This window comes from Pseudophryne corroboree, chromosome 8 (assembly GCF_028390025.1).
Source record: "Pseudophryne corroboree isolate aPseCor3 chromosome 8, aPseCor3.hap2, whole genome shotgun sequence".
Taxonomy (NCBI): domain Eukaryota; kingdom Metazoa; phylum Chordata; class Amphibia; order Anura; family Myobatrachidae; genus Pseudophryne; species Pseudophryne corroboree.
In genome coordinates this window covers 276,111,144-276,133,022 of record NC_086451.1, presented here as the reverse complement: position 1 = coordinate 276,133,022, position 21,879 = coordinate 276,111,144, and the positions used below count along the sequence as shown (strand labels likewise).

Genomic DNA, 21,879 nt, shown 5'->3' with positions numbered 1-21,879 from the left:
ACCATGGGGATTATACCAAAGCTCCCAAACGGGCGGGACAGTGCGGATGACTCTGCAGCACCGAATGAGCAAACTCAAGGTCCTCCTCAGCCAGGGTGTCAAACTTGTAGAACGTGTTTGACCCCGACCAAGTAGCTGCTCGGCAAAGTTGAAGAGCCGAGACCCCTCGGGCAGCCGCCCAAGAAGAGCCCACCTTCCTCGTGGAATGGGCTTTTACTGATTTAGGATGCGGAAGTCCAGCCGCAGAATGTGCAAGCTAAATCGTACTACAGATCCAGCGAGCAATAGTCTGCTTTGAAGCAGGTGCACCCAACTTGTTGGGCGCATATAGGATAAAGAGCGAGTCAGTCTTTCTGACTCCAGCTGTCCTGGAAACATAGATTTTTAGGGCCCTGACTACATCCAACAACTTGGAAGCCTCCAAGTCATTTGTAGCCGCAGGCACCACGATAGGTTGGTTCAGTTGAAAAGCTGATACCACTTTGGGGAGAAACTGGGGACGAGTCCTCAATTCTGCCCTATCCATATGGAAAATCAGATAAGGGCTTTTACATGACAAAGCCGCCAATTCTGATACACGCCTGGCCGAAGCCAAGGCCAACAACATGACCACTTTCCACGTGAGATATTTCAAATCCACGGTTTTCAGTGGCTCAAACCAATGTGACTTTAGGAAATCCAACACCACGTTGAGATCCCAAGGTGCCACTGGAGGCACAAAAGGGGGCTGAATATGCAGCACTCCCTTAACAAAAGTCTGAACTTCAGGTAGTGAAGCCAGTTCTTTCTGGAAGAAAATCGATAGAGCCGAAATCTGGACCTTAATGGAACCCAATTTAAGGCCCATAGTCACCCCTGACTGTAGGAAGTGCAGGAAACGGCCTAGCTGAAATTCCTACGTTGGGGCCTTCCTGGCCTCACACCACGCAACATATTTTCGCCATATGCGGTGATAATGGTTTGCGGTTACTTCTTTCCTAGCTTTAATCAGCGTAGGAATGACTTCCTCCGGAATGCCCTTTTCCTTCATGATCCGGTGTTCAACCGCCATGCCGTCAAACGCAGCCGCGGTAAGTCTTGGAACAGACAGGGCCCCTGCTGCAGCAGGTCTAGTGTGAGCGGTAGAGGCCATGGGTCCTCTGACATCATTTCTTGAAGTTCCGGGTACCAAGCCCTTCTTGGCCAATCCGGAACAATGAGTATAGTTCTTACTCCTCTTCTCCTTATTATCCTCAGTACCTTTGGTATGAGAGGAAGAGGAGGGTACACATAAACCGATCGGTACACCCACGGTGTTACTAGAGCGTCCACAGCTATCGCCTGAGGGTCTCTCGACCTGGCGCAATATTTTTCTAGCTTTTTGTTTAGGCGGGACGCCATCATGTCCACCTGTGGCTTTTTCCACCGGTTTACAATCATTTGAAAGACTTCTGGATGAAGTCCCCACTCTCCCGGGTGGAGGTCGTGCCTGCTGAGGAAGTCTGCTTCCCAGTTGTCCACTCCCGGAATGAACACTGCTGACAGTGCTAACACGTGATTTTCCGCCCATCGGAGAATCCTTGTGGCTTCTGCCATTGCCGTCCTGCTTCTCGTGCCGCCCTGTCGATTTACATGGGCGACCGCCGTGATGTTGTCTGACTGGATCAGTACCGGCTGGTTTTGAAGCAGGGGTTTTGCCTGACTTAGGGCATTGTAAATGGCCCTCAGTTCCAGAATATTTATGTGCAGGGAAGTCTCCTGACTTGACCATAGTCCTTGGAAGTTTCTTCCCTGTGTGACTGCTCCCCAGCCTCGAAGGCTGGCATCCGTGGTCACCAGGACCCAGTCCTGTATGCCGAATCTGCGGCCCTCTTGAAGATGAGCACTCTGCAGCCACCACAGCAGAGACACCCTTGTCCTCGGAGACAGGGTTATCAGACGATGCATCTGAAGATGCGATCCGGACCACTTGTCCAACAGGTCCCACTGAAAGGTTCTTGCATGAAACCTGCCGAATGGAATCGCTTCGTAGGAAGCTACCATTTTTCCCAGGATCCGCGTGCAGTGATGCACCGACACCTGTTTTGGCTTTAGGAGGCCTCTGACTAGAGATGACCGCTCCTTGGCCTTCTCCTCCGGGAGAAACACTTTTCTCTGTTCTGTGTCCAGAACCATCCCTAGGAACAGCAGACGTGTCGTAGGGACGAGCTGTGACTTTGGAATGTTTAGAATCCAGCCGTGCTGTTGTAGCACTTCCCGAGATAGTGCTACCCCTACCAACAACTGCTCTCTGGACCTCGCCTTTATCAGGAGATCGTCCAAGTACGGGATAATTAAAACTCCCTTCTTTCGAAGGAGTATCATCATTTCGGCCATTACCTTGGTAAAGACCCTCGGAGCCGTGGATAGACCAAACGGCAACGTCTGGAATTGGTAATGACAATCTTGTACCACAAATCTGAGGTACTCCTGGTGAGGATGGTAAATGGGGACATGTAGGTAAGCATCCTTGATGTCCAGTGATACCATTTAATCCCCCTCGTCCAGGCTTGCAATAACCGCCCTGAGCGATTCCATCTTGAACTTGAATTTTTTTATATATGTGTTCAAGGATTTCAAATTTAAAATGGGTCTCACCGAACCGTCCGGCTTCGGTACCACAAACATTGTGGAATAGTAACCCCTTCCTTGTTGAAGTAGGGGCACCTTTACTATCACTTGTTGTGAATACAGCTTGTGAATTGCCTGTAACACTGCCTCCCTGCCTGAGGGAGTGGTTGGCAAGGCAGATTTGAGGAAACGGCGGGGGGGGGAGACGTCTCGAATTCCAGCTTGTACCCCTGAGATACTACTTGAAGGATCCAGGGATCCACCCGTGAGCGAGCCCACTGATTGCTGAAGTTTTTGAGACGGGCCCCCACCGTACCTGGCTCCGCCTGTGAAGCCCCAGCGTCATGCTGTGGACTTAGAGGAAGCGGGGGAGGACTTTTGCTCCTGGGAACTGGCTGTATGCTGCAGCTTCTTTCCCCTACCTCTGCCTCTGGGCAGAAAGGACGCGCCTTTAACCCGCTTGCCCCTATTGGGCCGAAAGGACTGTACCTGATAATACGGTGCTTTCTTTGGTTGTGAGGGAACATGGGGTAAAAATGTAGACTTCCCAGCTGTTGCTGTGGAAACGAGGTCCGAGAGACCATCCCCGAACAACTCCTCACCCTTATAAGGCAGAACTTCCATGTGTCGTTTGGAATCTGCATCTCCTGTCCACTGCCGAGTCCATAACCCTCTCCTGGCAGAAATGGACATTGCACTAATTTTGGATGCCAGCCGGCAAATATCCCTCTGTGCATCCCTCATGTATAAAAGTGCGTCTTTTATATGCTCTACGTTTAGCAATATAGTGTCCCTGTCTAGGGTATCTATATTTTCTGACAGGGAATCTGACCACGCAGCAGCAGCATTGCACATCCAGGCTGAAGCAATAGCCGGTCTCAGTATAACACCTGTGTGTGTATATATAGATTTCAGGATAGCCTCCTGCTTTCTATCAGCAGATTCCTTCAGGGCGGCCGTATCCGGAGACGGTAGTGCCACCTTCTTTGACAAGCGTGTGAGCGCTTTATCCACCCTAGGGGATGTTTCCCAGCGTGACCTATCCTCTGGCGGGAAAGGGTACGCCATTAGTAACCTCTTAGAAATTACCAGCTTTTTATCAGGGGAAGCCCATGCTTCTTCACACACTTCGTTTAACTCTTCAGATGGAGGAAAAGCTACTGGTAGTTTTTTCTCTCCAAACATTATACCCTTTTTTGTGGTACCGGGGGTAACATCAGAAATGTGAAACACATTTTTCATTGCCTCAATCATGTAACGTGTGGCCCTACTGGAAGTTACATTAGTCTCATCGTCGTCGACACTGGAGTCAGTATCCGTGTCGACATCTGTGTCAGCCATCTGAGGTAGCGGGCGTTTTAGAGCCCCTGATGGCTTTTGAGACGCCTGGGCAGGCACAGGCTGAGAAGCCGGCTGTCCCACAATAGGTATGTCGTCAAACCTTTTATGCAAGGAGTCGACACTGTCGCGTAAGTCCTTCCACAGCACCATCCACTCAGGTGTCGACCCCACAGGGGGTGACATCACGTTTACAGGCATTTGCTCCGCCTCCACATAAGCCTCCTCATCAAACATGTCGACACAGCCGTACCGACACACCGCAAACACACAGGGAATGCTCTGACAGAGGACAGGACCCCACAAAGCCCTTTGGGGAGACAGAGAGAGAGTATGCCAGCACACACCAGAGCGCTATATAACACAGGGATCCCACTATCAATGAGTGTTTTCACTTATAGCTGCTTTTTTATATATATCATATATATATATATATATTATCTATACTGCGCCTAAATTTAGTGCCCCCACTCTCTTTTTTACCCTTCTGTAGTGTTCAGACTGCAGGGGAGAGCCAGGGAGCTTCCTTCCAGCGGAACTGTGAGGGAAAAATGGCGCCAGTGTGCTGAGGGAGAAGCCCCGCCCCCTTTTCGGCGGACTTTCTCCCGCTTTTTCTGGAATACTGGCAGGGGTAATTTTACATCTATATAGCCTCTAGGACTATATATGATGTATATTTGCCAGCCAAGGTGTCATATTGCCCTCAGGGCGCCCCCCCCCCCAGCGCCCTGCACCCATCAGTGACCGGAGTGTGAGGTGTACATGAGGAGCAATGGCGCACAGCTGCAGTGCTGTGCGCTACCTTGGTGAAGACCGAAGTCTTCTGCCGCCGATTTTCCGGACCTCTTCGTTGCTTCTGGCTCTGTAAGGGGGACGGCGGCGCGGCTCCGGGAACGAACACCAAGGTCGGGTCCTGCGGTCGATCCCTCTGGAGCTAATGGTGTCCAGTAGTCTAAGAAGCCCAAACTACCACCTGTTCGGTAGGTTCGCTTCTTCTCCCCTTAGTCCCTCGCTGCAGTGAGTCTGTTGCCAGCAGATCTCACTGTAAAATAAAAAACCTAAATATACTTTCTTTCTAGGTGCTCAGGATAGCCCCTAGTGTGCATCCAGCTCAGCCGGGCACAAGAATCTAACTGAAGTCTGGAGGAGGGTCTTGGTGGGAGGAGCCAGTGCACACCAGTAGTCTAAAAGCTTTCTTTATAGTTGTGCCCAGTCTCCTGCGGAGCCGCTAATCCCCATGGTCCTTACGGAGTCCCCAGCATCCACTTAGGACGTTAGAGAAAAACAATTTCAATGATTTAAAGAAAGTAAAAAGGTACATAGACACTAATACTATCACTATTAATGATAGAACTTGGTAAGACCATGTTTGATTGCAACAACTAATTTGGGGAAATGAAAAAAGTGTGCTGCCCTGAAATCCTGCATAAACTCCTGTCCTGTATCCCAAATGGTAGCTACTGATTTATAATTAGCATTACAATTGGAACTTTGGACACAAGCACAGATGCGTCCTCATACATCTAGCCTTAATATGCCATGCAGCGCATGATACCTAGCGTGCGTTAGCAGCCAGGTCCCGTGCAACTTTGGTAATGCCGGGGTTTGCCAAAATGCATCATAATCATAACGCAATGAGACTAGGACGCATGAGGAGACTGTGCCGATTAATGATATATGACACTTATACGTTGTGTGTGACAGTCTGTAGAGGTAGCAGAACAGAACTGGAATAAAAAGCTGCTGGATGTTACATTGTTGCACTTTGTGCATCTGAGTCTCTGATTCTGTACACGAAGATATACAAATGTCATATCAAATTAATCAGCACTGTCTCCGTCTGTGTCCTCATAGCACTGTGTAGCAATTAAGACACATTTTTAGGTAAAAAAAAAGGTAGACGCTAGAAATATTTCCGCAAAGGGGCTGTTTGGCTTGACATGAGGACACATCTGTATGAAACACAAATTAAAATAACGTAAATATCGCAATGTCATACATATGTTCTCCAATTTAAATCTGAAACCAGTTTGATAAACAAAGTGATAAGCTGTGAGGGAAAAAGACAACACGATGACAAAATAAAATAAAAACAAACAATATATATATATATATATATATATATATATATATATATATATTTATTTATTTTTTCCCTTTTAAATCACAAGGTAAAACTCTATATAACCACTGCAGTTACCTTTTCTAGCCTCCCAGTTGTGTAGATTTCCAAGTCGAAATACTGTGGCAACTGCAGAAGATTTGTCACCTTCTCTGCATCAACAGAATACTAAAAAAAATTTTTTTGGAAAATGTAAAATTAAAATAATAATGTAAGCACTACTACACTGTTAGCAATAAGTGCAACACACCAGCTACAAAAACTGTACCCACACAACATTTTTATAATTTATCATGGAAACAGCAGAAAATATATGTTTTATTGCAGGCTGTTCGGGTTATTGTCAGTGCTTCCCTCTGATGGTGCTTGGAGATGTCAATCTCCAAAATCTCCAAGTGCCAGTGAGCCAGCTCTTCACTGGCATGTAACGGGATCACACTCGTTTACAGTGCCCGGTTACACGGGTCCAATCCTGCTCGCTACCCAGGTTGGATTTCCTGGTCAGTCACCCTGCATTTTTTTTGTCATTGACACATTTACAACAAGGACCAACACGGGTTGACCCGGCAATAACCAGGGATTATTTAGGCAGTGTAAAAAGGGGTATTACGCATGAACTCTGCAGGAGTGAGTATGGAAGGGAGAGGGACCAGGAGATTTTGGGAAGCTGCAAGATAATTTCCCACATGACGACTGTAAGTAAGCAAAGCTGGACTTCTTTCCTATAGTTCCAAATTGATTTAAACAAATCCTGAACGTGCAGCACCTCCTGGGAGCCCTAAGCAACAAAGCGAAGCTCAAAAAGCTCTGGCTGCAGTACTTTTAACTTATGAACTGGGATCCACTCTGTTGAAGCTTTATTCAGTTTAGAATGAGGGCCCAATGAGACTCAAAAAATAGGATTTTAATTATCTACCGGTAAATCCTTTTCTCGTAGTCAATAAGGGATATATACATAAGGGATATATATATATATATATATATATATATATATATATATATATATATATATATATATAATAAGGGATATATACATATATAAGGGATATATATATATATATATAGTACGATGGGGGCATACACTGGGTCAAAAGGAGCCGGTGCACTTTACATTTCTTCAACTGGGTGTGCTGGCCCCTCCCCTCTATGCCCCCTCCCACAGCCAGTAATAGGTAAAATAGTGCCCGAAGGAGAACGGACATATTTGAGAGAAGGAACATAACAATGAGTGGTGAGATTCACACACCAATAATATAAAACGACCAGCAATGGCTGGTAACAAAACAGCAACAGCTGAACAGGTAACCATATAAGAGAAAACCTGCAGATAAGTCAATGTACTGAGGCGGGCGCCTAATTTCCCTTATGGACTATGAGAAAAGGATTTACCAGTGGGTAATTAAAATCCTATTTTCTCTAGCATCCATAAGGGATATTGGGGAATTAGTACGATGGTTATGTCCCAAAGCTTCCAGAACAGGCAGGAATGTGCAGAGACGTCTGCAGCACCGCCTGTCCAAACTGGGTATTCTCTTTGGCCAGGGCATTAAACCTGTAGAACTTTACAAAGGTCTTCTTCCCCGACCAGGTAGCAGCTGGGTATAGATGCAAGGCCAAGATTCCACGGGCAGCCGCCCAGGAAGACCCCACAGATCTTGTAGAGTGGGCCTTCAGAGACTGTGGAACAGGTAAAGCTGCCAACACACAGGCCTGTTGCATAGTAAGCCTAAGCCAACAAGCAATGGACTGCTTAGAAGCAGGGAAACCCTTTTCTACGCACAAACAAGGAATCCGTCTTTCTGATCCAAGCCGTCCTCTTGATACAGATCTTCAAGGATCGCACAGCAGCCAATGCCCCAAGAGGAGCAGAAGTGCCAGAACTGGACGGAACCACGATAGGGTGATTCAAGTGGAACACAGAGACGACCTTCAGCAGGAACTGCTGCCTAGTCCCGAGCGCCGCTCTGACCCCGTAAAAGGCCAAGTAGGGACTTTTACACGACAGGGCCCCCAATTCTGAAACACGCCTAGCAGAGGCCAGGGCCAATAACATCACCGTCTTCCACGTGAGGTACTTGTCTTCTACAGTCATCAGAGGTTCACACAAGGAGGACCGTGGAAATTCCAACACTACATTCAAATCCCAGGGTGCCGTGGGCGGCACAAAAGAAGGTTGTATGTGAAGTACCCCTTGCAAGAAGGACTGAGTTTCTGGAAACAGTGCCAATTTCTTCTGGAAGAAAATTGAGAGAGCTGAATTCTGGACCTTAATGGAACCCAGACGTAAGCCCTTATCCACACCAGCCTGCCAGAAACGCAGGAAACATCACAAGTGGAACTCCAAAGGCGTATATGTGCGTTCCTCACACTAAGAGATATATCTTCTCCAGATATGATGATAGTGTTTTGACATCACAGGTTTCCTGGCCTGAACCATGGTAGCAATAACCTTTTTGGAAAGGCCTTTGTGAGCTAGGATGTTCTGCTCAATCTCCATGCCATCAAACGAACACGCCGTAAGTCCGGGTAGACGAACGGTCCTTGTTGAAGTAGATCTCTTCTTATTGGCAGAGGCCAAGGTTCTTCGATAGACATGTCCAGAAGATTTGCGTACCACGCCCTCCGAGGCCAATCCGGGCCAATCAGAATTGCCTGGACTCTGATTCCTGATTCCCTTTAGCACCCTTGGGAGCAATGGAAAAGGAGGAAACAGGTAAGAACAGCCGGAAAGGCCTAGGCGACGTCAGTGCATCTACTGCCCTCATCTGAGGGTCCCTGGTTCATGACCAATACCAGCGAAGCTTCGTGTTGAGTCAAGAAGCCATCATGTATATTTGTGGACAGCCCCACCGGTCGATGATCTGCTAAAACACCTGATGGTGAAGCCCCCACTTTCCCGGGTGGCGATCGTGACGACTCAGGAAGTCCGCTTCCCAGTTGTCTACACCAAGAATGAAGATTGCGGACATTGCTCTTGCATTGCTTTCTGCCCAGAGGAGTGTCTTTGACACCTCTCACATTCAGGCCCAGCTTTGTGTCCTTCCTTGCCGAATTATGTACGCCACAGCCGTGGCGTTGTCTGACTGAACTTGGATCACGTGATCCCTAAGTAGAGGAGAGGCCTGAAGCAGAGCATTGTAGATTACCCGAAGTTCCAGAATGTTGATCGGAAGTAGGGCTTCGTGGGCTGACCACCTGCTCTGGAACTGGGACCCTGGGTGACAGCTCTCCATCCTCTCAGATTCGCATCTGTCGTGAGGAGGATACAATCCTGAATCCCGAAACTTCGACCTTCCTGTAGATTTGAGGACTGCAGCTACCACAGGAGAGAAATCCTGGCATGAGGTGACAGCAGTATTATCCGGTGCATCTGAAGATGTTATCTGGACCACTTGCTCAGGAGATCCAATTGAAATGTTCTGGCATGGAACCTTCCATACTGGATTGCCTCATATGAGGCTACCATTTTCCCCAACAATCTTCTACAAAGATGGATGGATATTCAAATAGGCCGTAGAACCATGCGGACCATCTCCTGAAGTGTTCTCGCTTTGTCTTCTGGGAGGAACACTTTCTGGGCCACAGTATCCAACAACATTCCCAGGAACAGGAGCCGCCGAGTTGGCTCCAGGTGGAACTTCTGTAAATTGAGGATCCACCCATGGTGTGACAGAAGTTGGATAGTGTGGTCTATATGGACCAATAAAAACTCCCTGGATCTCGCCTTTATCGAGAGATCGTCCAGATAAGGGACAATATTGACCCCCTGGACCCGGAGTTCGAACCTCATTTCCGCCATCACCTTCGTGAACACCCTCGGAGCTGTGGACAGGCCGAAGGGTAGAGCCTGGAACTGGTAGTGATCGTTCAGCAAGGTATACCTCAGGTAAGCCTGGTGAGGTGGCTAAATCGGGATATGGAGATAGGCGTCCTTTATATCCAGTGAGACAATGAACTACCGTTCTTCCAGGCCCGCAATCACTGTACGCAAGTATTCCATCTTGAACTTGAAAACCTTTAGGTAAGGGTTCAAGGATTTTATATTCAAAATAGGCCTTACCGAACCGTCCGGTTTCGGTACCACGAACAGGTTGGAGTAGTAACCCTTTCCCTGTTGTTGCAGTAGCACTGGAACAATGACGTGGGGGACTGCACCAATTTTAGGATGGCCTGTTGCAGCGTAACACGCGTATCCTCCAAAGCTGGTAAGCTTGATTTGAAAAAATCGTTGGGGAAGAGCGCCGTCGAACTTCAGCTTGTAGCTCTGAGAAATGAGGTCCTTTACCCAGGAATCCTGGCAGGAACCTTCCCAGATGCGTCTGAAGTGACGCAGCTGAGCTCCCACCTCGAGATCCCCTCGGGGCGGGTGGGCAACGTCATGCTAAGGCCTTAGTGGAAGCAGAACTGGTGCTCTGGTCCCGAGAACCTGTGGTTGCTGGTTTTCTTGTCTTACCTCTGGTGCCTCTAGACGCATTGCAGGCACCTCTGGCCCTAGATCTAAATCTGTTAGACCGAAAGGACTAGGCAGATGGCCCCGGGTAGGGACGTCTAGCCGGCGGGGCCCCAGAGGAGAGAAACGTGGATTTCCCCGCAGTAACTTTTGAAATCCACGTATCCAATCACCCCCCGAAGAGCCAATCCCATAAAGAGGAAGAGCCTCTACACTGCGCTTGGACTCCACGTCCGCTATCCACTGACGCAACTACAAAGCTCTGCAAGATGACACTTCAAAAGCAGTGGTCCTAGTATTAATTAAACCTATCTCCTTGAGAGAGCCACACAGGACGTGTGCAGTGTCTTGAATGTGTTTTAGGAGAGTCGCCGTAGGGATAAGGGACATTTTCCCCGAGAGGCCCTCTTGAATTTGAGCAGCCCAAGTATGAATGGCATGAGTCATCCAGCAACCCACTATGACCGGTCTTTGTGATATACCAGTCACTGTGTATTTTTCTATCCCCAGGGTCCTTTATGGTAAAAGAGCCCGGAGCTGACAGTACTGCCTTTTAAAGATAGACAAGAGACTGATATGTCTACAGCCGGGGGTTCTTCCCAGCGTTTCCTGCCTTCAGGGGCAAATGGGCAAGTGTGCAAAACTTGTCACTTGGTATTTCTTATCTGGATTTTTCCAGGCTATCTTAAACAGGTCGTGACACTGAGTTTGATCTGTGTTAAGAAAAAAAGGACTGCTGCGCTGCAGCGTCCTCTAGAGGGAGTTTTAACACGTCCCTTATAGCAGAGAGGGGCTCAATACCCTGTGTAGAAGGAGAATTCCCAGTAACAAGATCCAAGTCCTCCCCTTCCTCCTGTATCTCCTCATCAGAGTCTGAGAGTAAAGCAGGTAACCCATGTTTGAGTTGTCCTGAGTTAGAGAGGGGGGCTGTGGAACATCTGCCCTTGCAGCTAGGTCTGTAACAGCCTGCTGCAGTTGTTGTGTTTTCTGAGTATTAGCAGTGAGCTGAGAAGACATATCTGACATCATAGATTTTATGGCACCTAGCCAGGAAGGCTCTTGACCCTCCCCCCAGCCCCCTCACCGAGTTGTGAGGACTGGCTCCATTGTTCACATCATATGGAACCAGATGTAGAGGGAGAGAATCTGGTGTGACATACATTGCGTAATTGGTGTTTTACTATGTTTACAGTAAACTCTTATACACACAGAGAAGTAATATAATAGCAAGCCTGCCCTTACTGTATGCGAGAGGGAGACAGAGAGAAGGGAACAGCACACCCAAGCTAAACAGCCCCAGTGATACTGCAAGCTGTTATATCACGGTGTAACACCGGAGATTTAGTCCTTTTCAGGACACAGATTGTGTACAATAGCGGCTCTCCCCCTGTCTGGAGGTGCTGTGTGTGCCTGCTGCTGCAGCTGTAAGCAAAGGAAGGTGCCAAAATGCCGCTGGTCCAGCTCTGAAGAAGCTCCGCCCCATGTAATGGCACCAGAGCTTCATAGATATTCATACTGGCGAAGTCTCCATAAAAGTATAAAAACATCGCAGAAGTGTTAGTTTACACTACCGCTGCCAGTGTACAAAGGGGGGGCTATAGCGAGTCCCCACCGGGAGGGTCCCGTGTACCGGCCCCGGTTTGTACTCACCACTTGCCACCTTCAGGCAATGTTAGGGGTGTGCGGCGTGCTGCGTTTTTGACCGCTAAAGTGCAGTGCCCCGCTGTACAACAACCTCTCAGGACTGCGGTCCTGCAGCGGGGAAGCGGCTCCGATGACTTAAGAGACCGTTAACCCCCTTCCCCCCCCCCCCACGGTGCAGGTATGCGGTTACCCAAACAGCAAACCAAAAATGATAATAAATGATTTAAAAATAAACTGAAGAAAACGCTCTGGAGCTCCAGTGTGCATCCTCTCCTGAGGGCACTTTTTTGTAAACTGCCTGTGGGAGTGGTTATAGAGGGGAGGAACCAGCATACCCAGCTGAAGAAATTTAAAGTGCACCGGCTCCTTTGGACCCCGTCTATACCCCCATCGTACTAATTCCCCAACATTCCTTATGGATGCTAGAGAAACATCACATATACCTTAAAGTGGGCGCTTAGTTTAGCAATTCTTCAGAGCTATTATCGAGACCAGAAAAAAAAATTACTTAAAGTACTACTCTAATTCTTTGAAGCAACAATGAAAAATAGTCTAATGAAAAATAGTATTTTTGGTCACTGGACCATGGGATTGCAGGCTGGGGCTGGAGCTAATTGTAGCTTTAAAACAATGCTCCTTTGTTTAAAAGAGTACGGTAAGGAGTAACCGTAACCCAGTGAAATGCTTAGAACTATGGGCCTAATTCAACCTGATCGCAAAACCAAAATCTTTTTCTAATGGGCAAAATAATGTGCACTACAGGTGGGGCAAATGTAACATGTGCAGAGATATTAAGATTTGGGTGGGTTATTTTATTTCGGTGCAGGGTAAATACTGGCTGGTTTATTTTTACACTGCAATTTAAATTTAAGTTTGAACACACCCCACCCAAATCTAACTCTCTCTGCACGTTATATCTGCCCCACCTGCACTGTACATGGTTTTGACCATTAGAGAAAAATGTTGATGTTGCGATCAGGTCTCAATTCGGCCCTAGATTCTGTTAGTGTGGACACACCAGAAGCGGTAAAAATAAGAATTTACTTACCGATAATTCTATTTCTCGGAGTCCGTAGTGGATGCTGGGGTTCCTGAAAGGACCATGGGGAATAGCGGCTCCGCAGGAGACAGGGCACAAAAAAGTAAAGCTTTACTAGGTCAGGTGGTGTGCACTGGCTCCTCCCCCTATGACCCTCCTCCAGACTCCAGTTAGGTACTGTGCCCGGACGAGCATACACAATAAGGGAGGCATTTTGAATCCCGGGTAAGACTCATACCAGCCACACCAATCACACCGTACAACTTGTGATCTAAACCCAGTTAACAGTATGACAACAGAAAGGGCCTCTTAAAGATGGCTCCTTAACAATAACCCGAATTAGTTAACAATAACTATGTACAAGTATTGCAGATAATCCGCACTTGGGATGGGCGCCCAGCATCCACTACGGACTCCGAGAAATAGAATTATCGGTAAGTAAATTCTTATTTTCTCTATCGTCCTAAGTGGATGCTGGGGTTCCTGAAAGGACCATGGGGATTATACCAAAGCTCCCAAACGGGCGGGAGAGTGCGGATGACTCTGCAGCACCGAATGAGAGAACTCCAGGTCCTCCTTTGCCAGGGTATCAAATTTGTAAAATTTTACAAACGTGTTCTCCCCCGACCACGTAGCTGCTCGGCAGAGTTGTAATGCCGAGACCCCTCGGGCAGCCGCCCAAGATGAGCCCACCTTCCTTGTGGAGTGGGCTTTTACAGTTTTAGGCTGTGGCAGGCCTGCCACAGAATGTGCAAGTTGAATTGTGTTACAAATCCAACGAGCAATCGACTGCTTAGAAGCAGGTGCGCCCAACTTGTTGGGTGCATACAATATAAACAGCGAGTCAGATTTTCTGACTCCAGCCGTCCTTGCAATGTATATTTTTAAGGCTCTGACAACGTCCAACAACTTGGAGTCCTCCAAGTCGCTAGTGGCCGCAGGCACCACAATAGGTTGGTTCAGATGAAATGCTGATACCACTTTAGGGAGAAAATGCGGACGAGTCCGCAGTTCTGCCCTATCCGAATGGAAGATTAGATAAGGACTTTTATAAGATAAAGCCGCCAATTCAGATACTCTCCTGGCAGAGGCCAGGGCTAGTAACATAGTCACTTTCAATGTGAGATATTTCAAATCCACCTTTTTCAATGGTTCAAACCAATGGGATTTGAGGAAATCTAAAACTACATTTAGATCCCACGGTGCCACCGGAGGCACCACAGGAGGCTGTATATGCAGTACTCCCTTGACAAAAGTCTGGACCTCAGGGACAGAGGCCAATTCTTTTTGGAAGAATATTGACAGGGCCGAAATTTGAACCTTAATGGATCCCAATTTGAGACCCATAGATAATCCTGATTGCAGGAAATGTAGGAAACGACCCAGTTGGAATTCCTCCGTCGGAACCCTCCGATCCTCGCACCACGCTACATATTTTCGCCAAATGCGGTGATAATGTTTCACGGTGACTTCCTTCCGTGCCTTAATCAAGGTAGGAATGACTTCTTCTGGAATGCCTTTCCCTTTTAGGATCTGGCGTTCAACCGCCATGCCGTCAAACGCAGCCGCGGTAAGTCTTGAAAAAGACAGGGACCCTGCTGTAGCAGGTCCCTTCTCAGAGGTAGAGGCCACGGTTCGTCCGTGAGCATCTCTTGAAGTTCCGGATACCAAGTCCTTCTCGGCCAATCCGGAACCACTAGTATTGTTCTTACTCTTCTTTGCCGTATGATCTTCAATACCTTTGGTATGAGCGGCAGAGGAGGAAACACATACACTGACTGGTACACCCAAGGAGTTACCAGTGCGTCCACAGCTATTGCCTGTGGATCTCTTGACCTGGCGCAATATTTGTCCAGTTTCTTGTTGAGGCGAGACGCCATCATGTCTACAATTGGTCTTTCCCAACGGTCTATTAACATGTTGAAGACTTCTGGATGTAGACCCCACTCTCCCGGATGAAGATCGTGTCTGCTGAGGAAGTCTGCTTCCCAGTTGTCCACGCCCGGGATGAACACTGCTGACAGTGCTATCACGTGATTCTCCGCCCAGCGAAGAATCTTGGCAGCTTCTGCCATTGCACTCCTGCTTCTTGTGCCGCCCTGCCTGTTTACATGGGCGACCGCCGTGATGTTGTCCGACTGAATCAACACCGGCTTTCCTTGCAGGAGAAGTTCCGCCTGGCTTAGAGCATTGTAGATTGCTCTTAGTTCCAGAATGTTTATGTGAAGAGACTTTTCCAGACTCGTCCATACTCCCTGGAAGTTTCTTCCTTGTGTGACTGCTCCCCAGCCTCTCAGGCTGGCGTCCGTGGTCACCAGGATCCAATCCTGAATGCCGAATCTGCGGCCTTCTAATAGGTGAGCCTTCTGCAACCACCACAGAAGTGACACCCTTGTCTTTGGTGACAGGGTTATTCGCAGGTGCATCTGCAGATGCGACCCTGACCATTTGTCCAACAGATCCCTTTGGAATATTCTTGCATGGAATCTGCCGAATGGAATTGCTTCGTAAGAAGCCACCATTTTTCCCAGGACTCTTGTGCATTGATGTACTGACACTTTTCCTGGTTTTAGGAGGTTCCTGACCAGATCGGATAACTCCTTGGCTTTTTCCTCTGGAAGGAAAACCTTTTTCTGAACCGTGTCCAGAATCATTCCTAGGAACAGCAGACGAGTTGTCGGGATTAAATGGGATTTTGGAATATTCAGAATCCACCCGTGTTGTCTTAGCACCTCTTGAGATAGTGCTAAAGCTGTCTCCAGCTGTTCTCTGGACCTTGCCCTTATTAGGAGATCGTCCAAGTATGGGATAACTAATACGCCTTTTCTTCGAAGAAGAATCATCATCTCGGCCATTACCTTGGTAAAGACCCGAGGCGCCGTGGACAATCCGAACGGCAGCGTCTGAAACTGATAGTGACAGTTTTGAACAATGAACCTGAGGTACCCCTGGTGTGCGGGGTAAATCGGAACGTGTAGATACGCATCCTTGATGTCCAAGGATACCATAAAGTCCCCTTCTTCCAGGTTCGCTATCACTGCTCTGAGTGACTCCATCTTGAACTTGAACTTTTTTATGTAGAGGTTCAAGGACTTCAGATTTAGAATAGGCCTTACCGAGCCATCCGGCTTCGGTACCACAAATAGAGTGGAATAATACCCCTTTCCTTGTTGTAATAGGGGTACTTTGACTATCACCTGCTGAGCGTACAGCTTGTGAATGGCTTCCAACACCCTCTCCCTTTCGGAAGAGACGGTTGGTAAGGCAGACTTCAGGAAACGATGAGGAGGATCCGTCTCTAATTCCAACCTGTACCCCTGAGATATTATCTGCAGGATCCAGGGGTCTACCTGCGAGTGAGCCCACTGCGCGCTGTAATTTTTGAGACGGCCCCCCACTGTCCCCGAGTCCGCTTGAGAGGCCCCAGCGTCATGCTGAGGTTTTTGCAGGAGCCGGGGAGGGCTTCTGTTCCTGGGAAGGAGCTGCCTGTTGGTGTCTCTTCCCTCTTCCTCTGCCTCGTGGCAGGTACGACAAGCCCTTTGCTCTCTTATTTTTGTAGGAGCGAAAAGGCTGCGGTTGAAAGGTCGGTGCCTTTCTCTGTTGGGGAGTGACTTGAGGTAAAAAAGTGGATTTCCCGGCAGTAGCCGTGGCCACCAAGTCTGATAGACCAACTCCAAATAACTCCTCCCCTTTATACGGCAAAACCTCCATGTGACGTTTTGAATCCGCATCGCCTGTCCACTGTCGTGTCCATAAGGCTCTTCTGGCTGAAATGGACATAGCACTCACCCGAGATGCCAGTGTGCAAATATCCCTCTGTGCATCACGCATATAGATAAATGCATCCTTTATTTGTTCTAACGACAGTAAAACATTGTCCCTATCTAGGGTATCAATATTTTCAATCAGGGATTCTGACCAAACTACTCCAGCACTGCACATCCAGGCAGTTGCTATAGCTGGTCGTAGTATAACACCTGCATGTGTGTATATATTCTTTTGAATAACTTCCATCTTTCTATCTGATGGATCCTTAAGTGCGGCCGTCTCAGGAGAGGGTAACGCCACTTGTTTGGATAAGCGTGTGAGCGCCTTGTCCACCTTAGGGGGTGTTTCCCAGCGCGCCCTAACCTCTGGCGGGAAAGGGTATAATGCCAATAACTTTTTTGAAATTATCAACTTTTTATCAGGAGCAACCCACGCTTCATCACACACGTCATTTAATTCTTCTGATTCAGGAAAAACTGTTTGTAGTTTTTTCACACCATACATAATACCCTGTTTTACGGTATCTGTAGTATCAGCTAAATGTAACGTCTCCTTCATTGCCAAAATCATATAACGTGTGGCCCTACTGGAAAATACGTTTGAATTTCTACCGTCGTCACTGGAATCAGTGCCCGTGTCTGGGTCTGTGTCGACCGACTGAGGCAAAGGGCGTTTTACAGCCCCTGACGGTGTTTGAGGCGCCTGGACAGGCATTAATTGATTGTCCGGCCGCCTCATGTCCTCAACTGACTGTTTAAGGGAAGATAAACCATCACGTAATTCCACAAATAAAGGCATCCATTCTGGTGTCGACCCCCTGGGGGGTGACATCTGCATATTTGGCAATTGCTCCGCCTCCACACCAATATCGTCCTCATACATGTCGACACCACGTACCGACACACACCGCAAACTCACAGGGAATGCTCTAATGAAGACAGGACCCACTAGCCCTTTTGGGGAGACAGAGGGAGAGTCTGCCAGCACACACCACAAAGCGCTATATATACAAGGGATATCCTTATATTAAGTGCTCCCTTATAGCTGCTTTAATATATATATATATATAGCCATTAATGTGCCCCCCCTCTCTGTTTTACCCTGTTTCTGTAGTGCAGTGCAGGGGAGAGACCTGGGAGCCGTTCTGACCAGCGGAGCTGTGACAGAAAATGGCGCCGTGTGCTGAGGAGATAGGCCCCGCCCCTTTTTCGGCGGGTTCTTCTCCCGCTATTTTTCCAGTCAGGCAGGGGTTAAATATCTCCATATAGCCCCTATGGGCTATATGTGAGGTATTTTTAGCCTTGTATAAGGTTTATATTTGCCTCTCAGAGCGCCCCCCCCCAGCGCTCTGCACCCTCAGTGACTGCCCAGTGAAGTGTGCTGAGAGGAAAATGGCGCACAGCTGCAGTGCTGTGCGCTACCTTATGAAGACTGAGGAGTCTTCAGCCGCCGGTTTCCGGACCTCTTCACGCTTCAGCATCTGCAAGGGGGTCGGCGGCGCGGCTCCGGGACCGGACTCCACGGCTGGGCCTGTGTTCGATCCCTCTGGAGCTAATGGTGTCCAGTAGCCAAGCAGCAAATCCACTCTGCATGCAGGTGAGTTTACTACTTTCCCCCTAAGTCCCACGTTGCAGTGATCCTGTTGCCAGCAGGACTCACTGTAAAGAAAAAAACCTAAACTAAACTTTCTCTAAGCAGCTCTTTAGGAGAGCCACCTAGATTGCACCCTTCTCGTTCGGGCACAAAATCTAACTGGAGTCTGGAGGAGGGTCATAGGGGGAGGAGCCAGTGCACACCACCTGACCTAGTAAAGCTTTACTTTTTTGTGCCCTGTCTCCTGCGGAGCCGCTATTCCCCATGGTCCTTTCAGGAACCCCAGCATCCACTTAGGACGATAGAGAAACAAATGACTGAGGATCTAGGTAGACTAGAGGAATGGTCAAGAGTGTGGAAATTAGTTTAATGCCAAAAAATGCAAAATCATGCACTTGGGTCTCAAAAATCCAGAAGGCTAAATAAAGTATTAATGGCACTATACTGGTAACTACTGAGGAGGAAAGGGATCTAGGAGTCACTATTTCAGGTGACTTAAAGGCAGGTAAGCAATGTAACATAGCAATAAGGGAGGCTAGTCAGATGCTTGGTTGCACAGGGAGAGGAAGGAAAGAAAGAAAGAAAGAAAGAAAGAAAGAAAGAAAGAAAGAAAGAAAGAAAGAAAGAAAGAAAGAAAGAAAGAAAGAAAGAAAGAAAGAAAGAAAGAAAGAAAGAAAGAAAGAAAGAAAGAAAGAAAGAAAGAAAGAAAGAAAGAAAGAAAGAGTAATAATGCTACTGTATAGGTCATTGGTACAGCCTCATCTAGAATACTGTGTTCAATTCTGGAGGCCAAATCATCAAGAGGATATTAATACAATAGAGACTGTACAAAGAAGAGCAACTGAAATGGTGCATGGCCTACATCACAAAACATATCCAGAAAGAATACAATTCTCAATATCTATAGTTTAGAGCAGAGAAGGGAAAGGGGAGAAATGATAGAAACTCTGAAGGCAACCCTCGCATCGCACTGCCCAGGAGGTCGTCACTACCCTAGTCGAAAGATCCGACAGCCAGTCTGGTCCCAGTCGCCTCGTACTAGAATAGGCTCGAGTGGATAACGGTCAGATTTGTAGCCGACCAACAACATTTCTGTGCATCATAAAGACCAAGCACTCATTGGACAGAAGATGTCTTGCCCAAGTAAATCCGCAGAAATCAGACAACATCTAGTCAGATCTTCTCTGGCTCTGGAAGACGCAAAAGGAGGAAAACCCAGAAAAACAACTTCCTGCTTTAAGTGGAAAGTAGAAACAACTTTCTGCTGGAATGTAGGAACCATACGGAGAATCGCTCTATCATTATGCAATATGAGAAAAGGCAGCCTGCAACAAAAAGACATAAGAGGGAAACACCCTGAGATTGAGGCAACAGCCATAAGGAAGACCACCTTACAAGTAACAAAAATTAAAGAGCCGCTGAATATAAAAGGCTCAAATGGAGCCTGTTTGATAGGAGATATGACTAGATTAAGATTCCACGGCGATAACGGTGGTTGAATATGCACCATGCCCTGTAAAAAGGTTCAGACCTTCGGAAGAAGGGCCAAACACTGATGGAAATAAATTGGCAGGGCCAAAATCTTTACTTTCAAAGATCGAATAATTAAACCGGCTACCAAACCACACTGACCCATGAAGAAAGGACAAAAAACGAGAGGCGATACTTGTGAGATTTGAATTCTTCTCTGTTCACACCACAAGATGTAGCGTTTCCATACTCTATGGTAATTGCATGACAAAAACAATTTTGATGCTCACAGCATAGGACGGACTACCGAGAGAAAAGAACCATTCGCTTTCAAATATGGACATATTAAGAATGATGTCAGCATACCACGACCTGCGTGGCCAGTCTGGAGCCACAAGGATTACAAACATCCATTGATCTTTGATGCACTTGAGGTGACATTGTGCTTGGAGAAAACAGGTATGGAATAGTCATGGCATCCACTGCGAAAGCCAGCCGGTCCCTGGATTTCGTACAAAACTGTGGAACCTTGAAGTTGTGTAGAGTGTCCATGAAATCCACCTGCGGAAGGCCTCACTTCCAAAGTGTTGGAAGACCTCTGGATTGATAGACCACTCTCCCGGGAGAAACGCGATTCTGCTGAGAAAAGTCTGCTTCCCAATTTTCTACCTCATGTATGAACACCGCTGTAGTACAGCGTCCCCCAGATGGATGATGGAGGAAGAACCATTTCTGCCTCGGTCATCGCTGCAGCATTCTTTGTGCCTCCCTGATGATTTACGTATGCCACCGCCGTGGCATTGACCGTCTGAATACGAACTGGCTGACCAGGACAAACTAGGCCCTCAAGAGAGCCAGAAAGATGGCTGAGTTTGAGCACATTAAGTAATTTCCAATGGTGACCAAAAGCTAAAGATATTGGGCCAGATGCATCATTGCTTGGAAAATCATAAAATGGACAGTGAAAAAGTGCCAGGCAATCGGCTCCAAACTGCCATTTTTCAAACACAGCCTGTGACATTGCAGTTAGAACCTGACTGGCTGGTACATTTTCACTCTCCATTTTATCACTCTCCAAGCGATGATGCATCTAGCCCATAATGTCAACGCAGCTCATCCTAGGAAACTAGCATCCATGGAAACAATGAGGGATATTCAATTGTTTGAAAAGTCAGTTGGGTGTCTGTTTTTTCCTATCTAATAGACATGAAAAAACAGACGCCCAACTGACTTTCAAACATTTGAATTCCCCCCAGTGACTTAATCCGGAGTGGCCAAGGATCACCCCTGGTGTAGATTATTGGAAACTATCCCGCAAGTGGAACCTACTGAATGGTCTCAAAAGTGGAGACTTCATGCACAACAAGATTGATGAAGGAGGCACTGCTGTTGTGACCAAGTTCTGCATGTTGTGTGCTTTGGAGAACTAGCTGGAGCAAGGTGTGAAGACCACCACCAGAAAATAAGGGTGCTGACGAGGTTCTTGTTTAGACTTCTTGAAATTCAGGATCCAGACGTAATTCACACTTCTAAATTCTTAAAGCGCCCAATAACCACACCTCTAAACCCCAGTGTAATCTACCTCCAGTGTACCCTAGTGGATGATGGAGAAAAATAATTAATTGTGTGACCGACATCTACAGAAGCATACTTCATGACCTGAGGATTTCTACCACATCATGACTAGGGTAAGTGTGATATTGATGTATACTACAATTATGCTTTATTTTGAGAATATATAGGATAAACAGGACAATACACACTTTTGCTAACAGCTGAGGAAGAGATACCGCAAAGAGCTCTGTAAGTCTTGTTTTGTCATCCAGCTGGGCTTTCTTTTCTTTAGCAGTCAGTACCTAAAACCAA

General features: G+C 47.4%; 1 protein-coding gene across 3 annotated transcripts in view; it reads right to left on the bottom strand.

The window, feature by feature from the left end:
• STAG2 (STAG2 cohesin complex component) overlaps positions 1-21,879 on the bottom strand; it is a 424,372-nt gene that overhangs the window by 170,915 nt on the left and 231,578 nt on the right. For all 3 annotated transcript variants that reach the window (XM_063937252.1, XM_063937250.1, XM_063937251.1), the window contains exons 18-19: positions 21,777-21,869; positions 6,128-6,217 (exon numbers count right to left, since the gene is read on the bottom strand). In XM_063937252.1, coding sequence (XP_063793322.1) covers positions 6,128-6,217; positions 21,777-21,869 — 183 coding nt within the window. The remainder of the gene's footprint in view (positions 1-6,127; positions 6,218-21,776; positions 21,870-21,879) is intronic.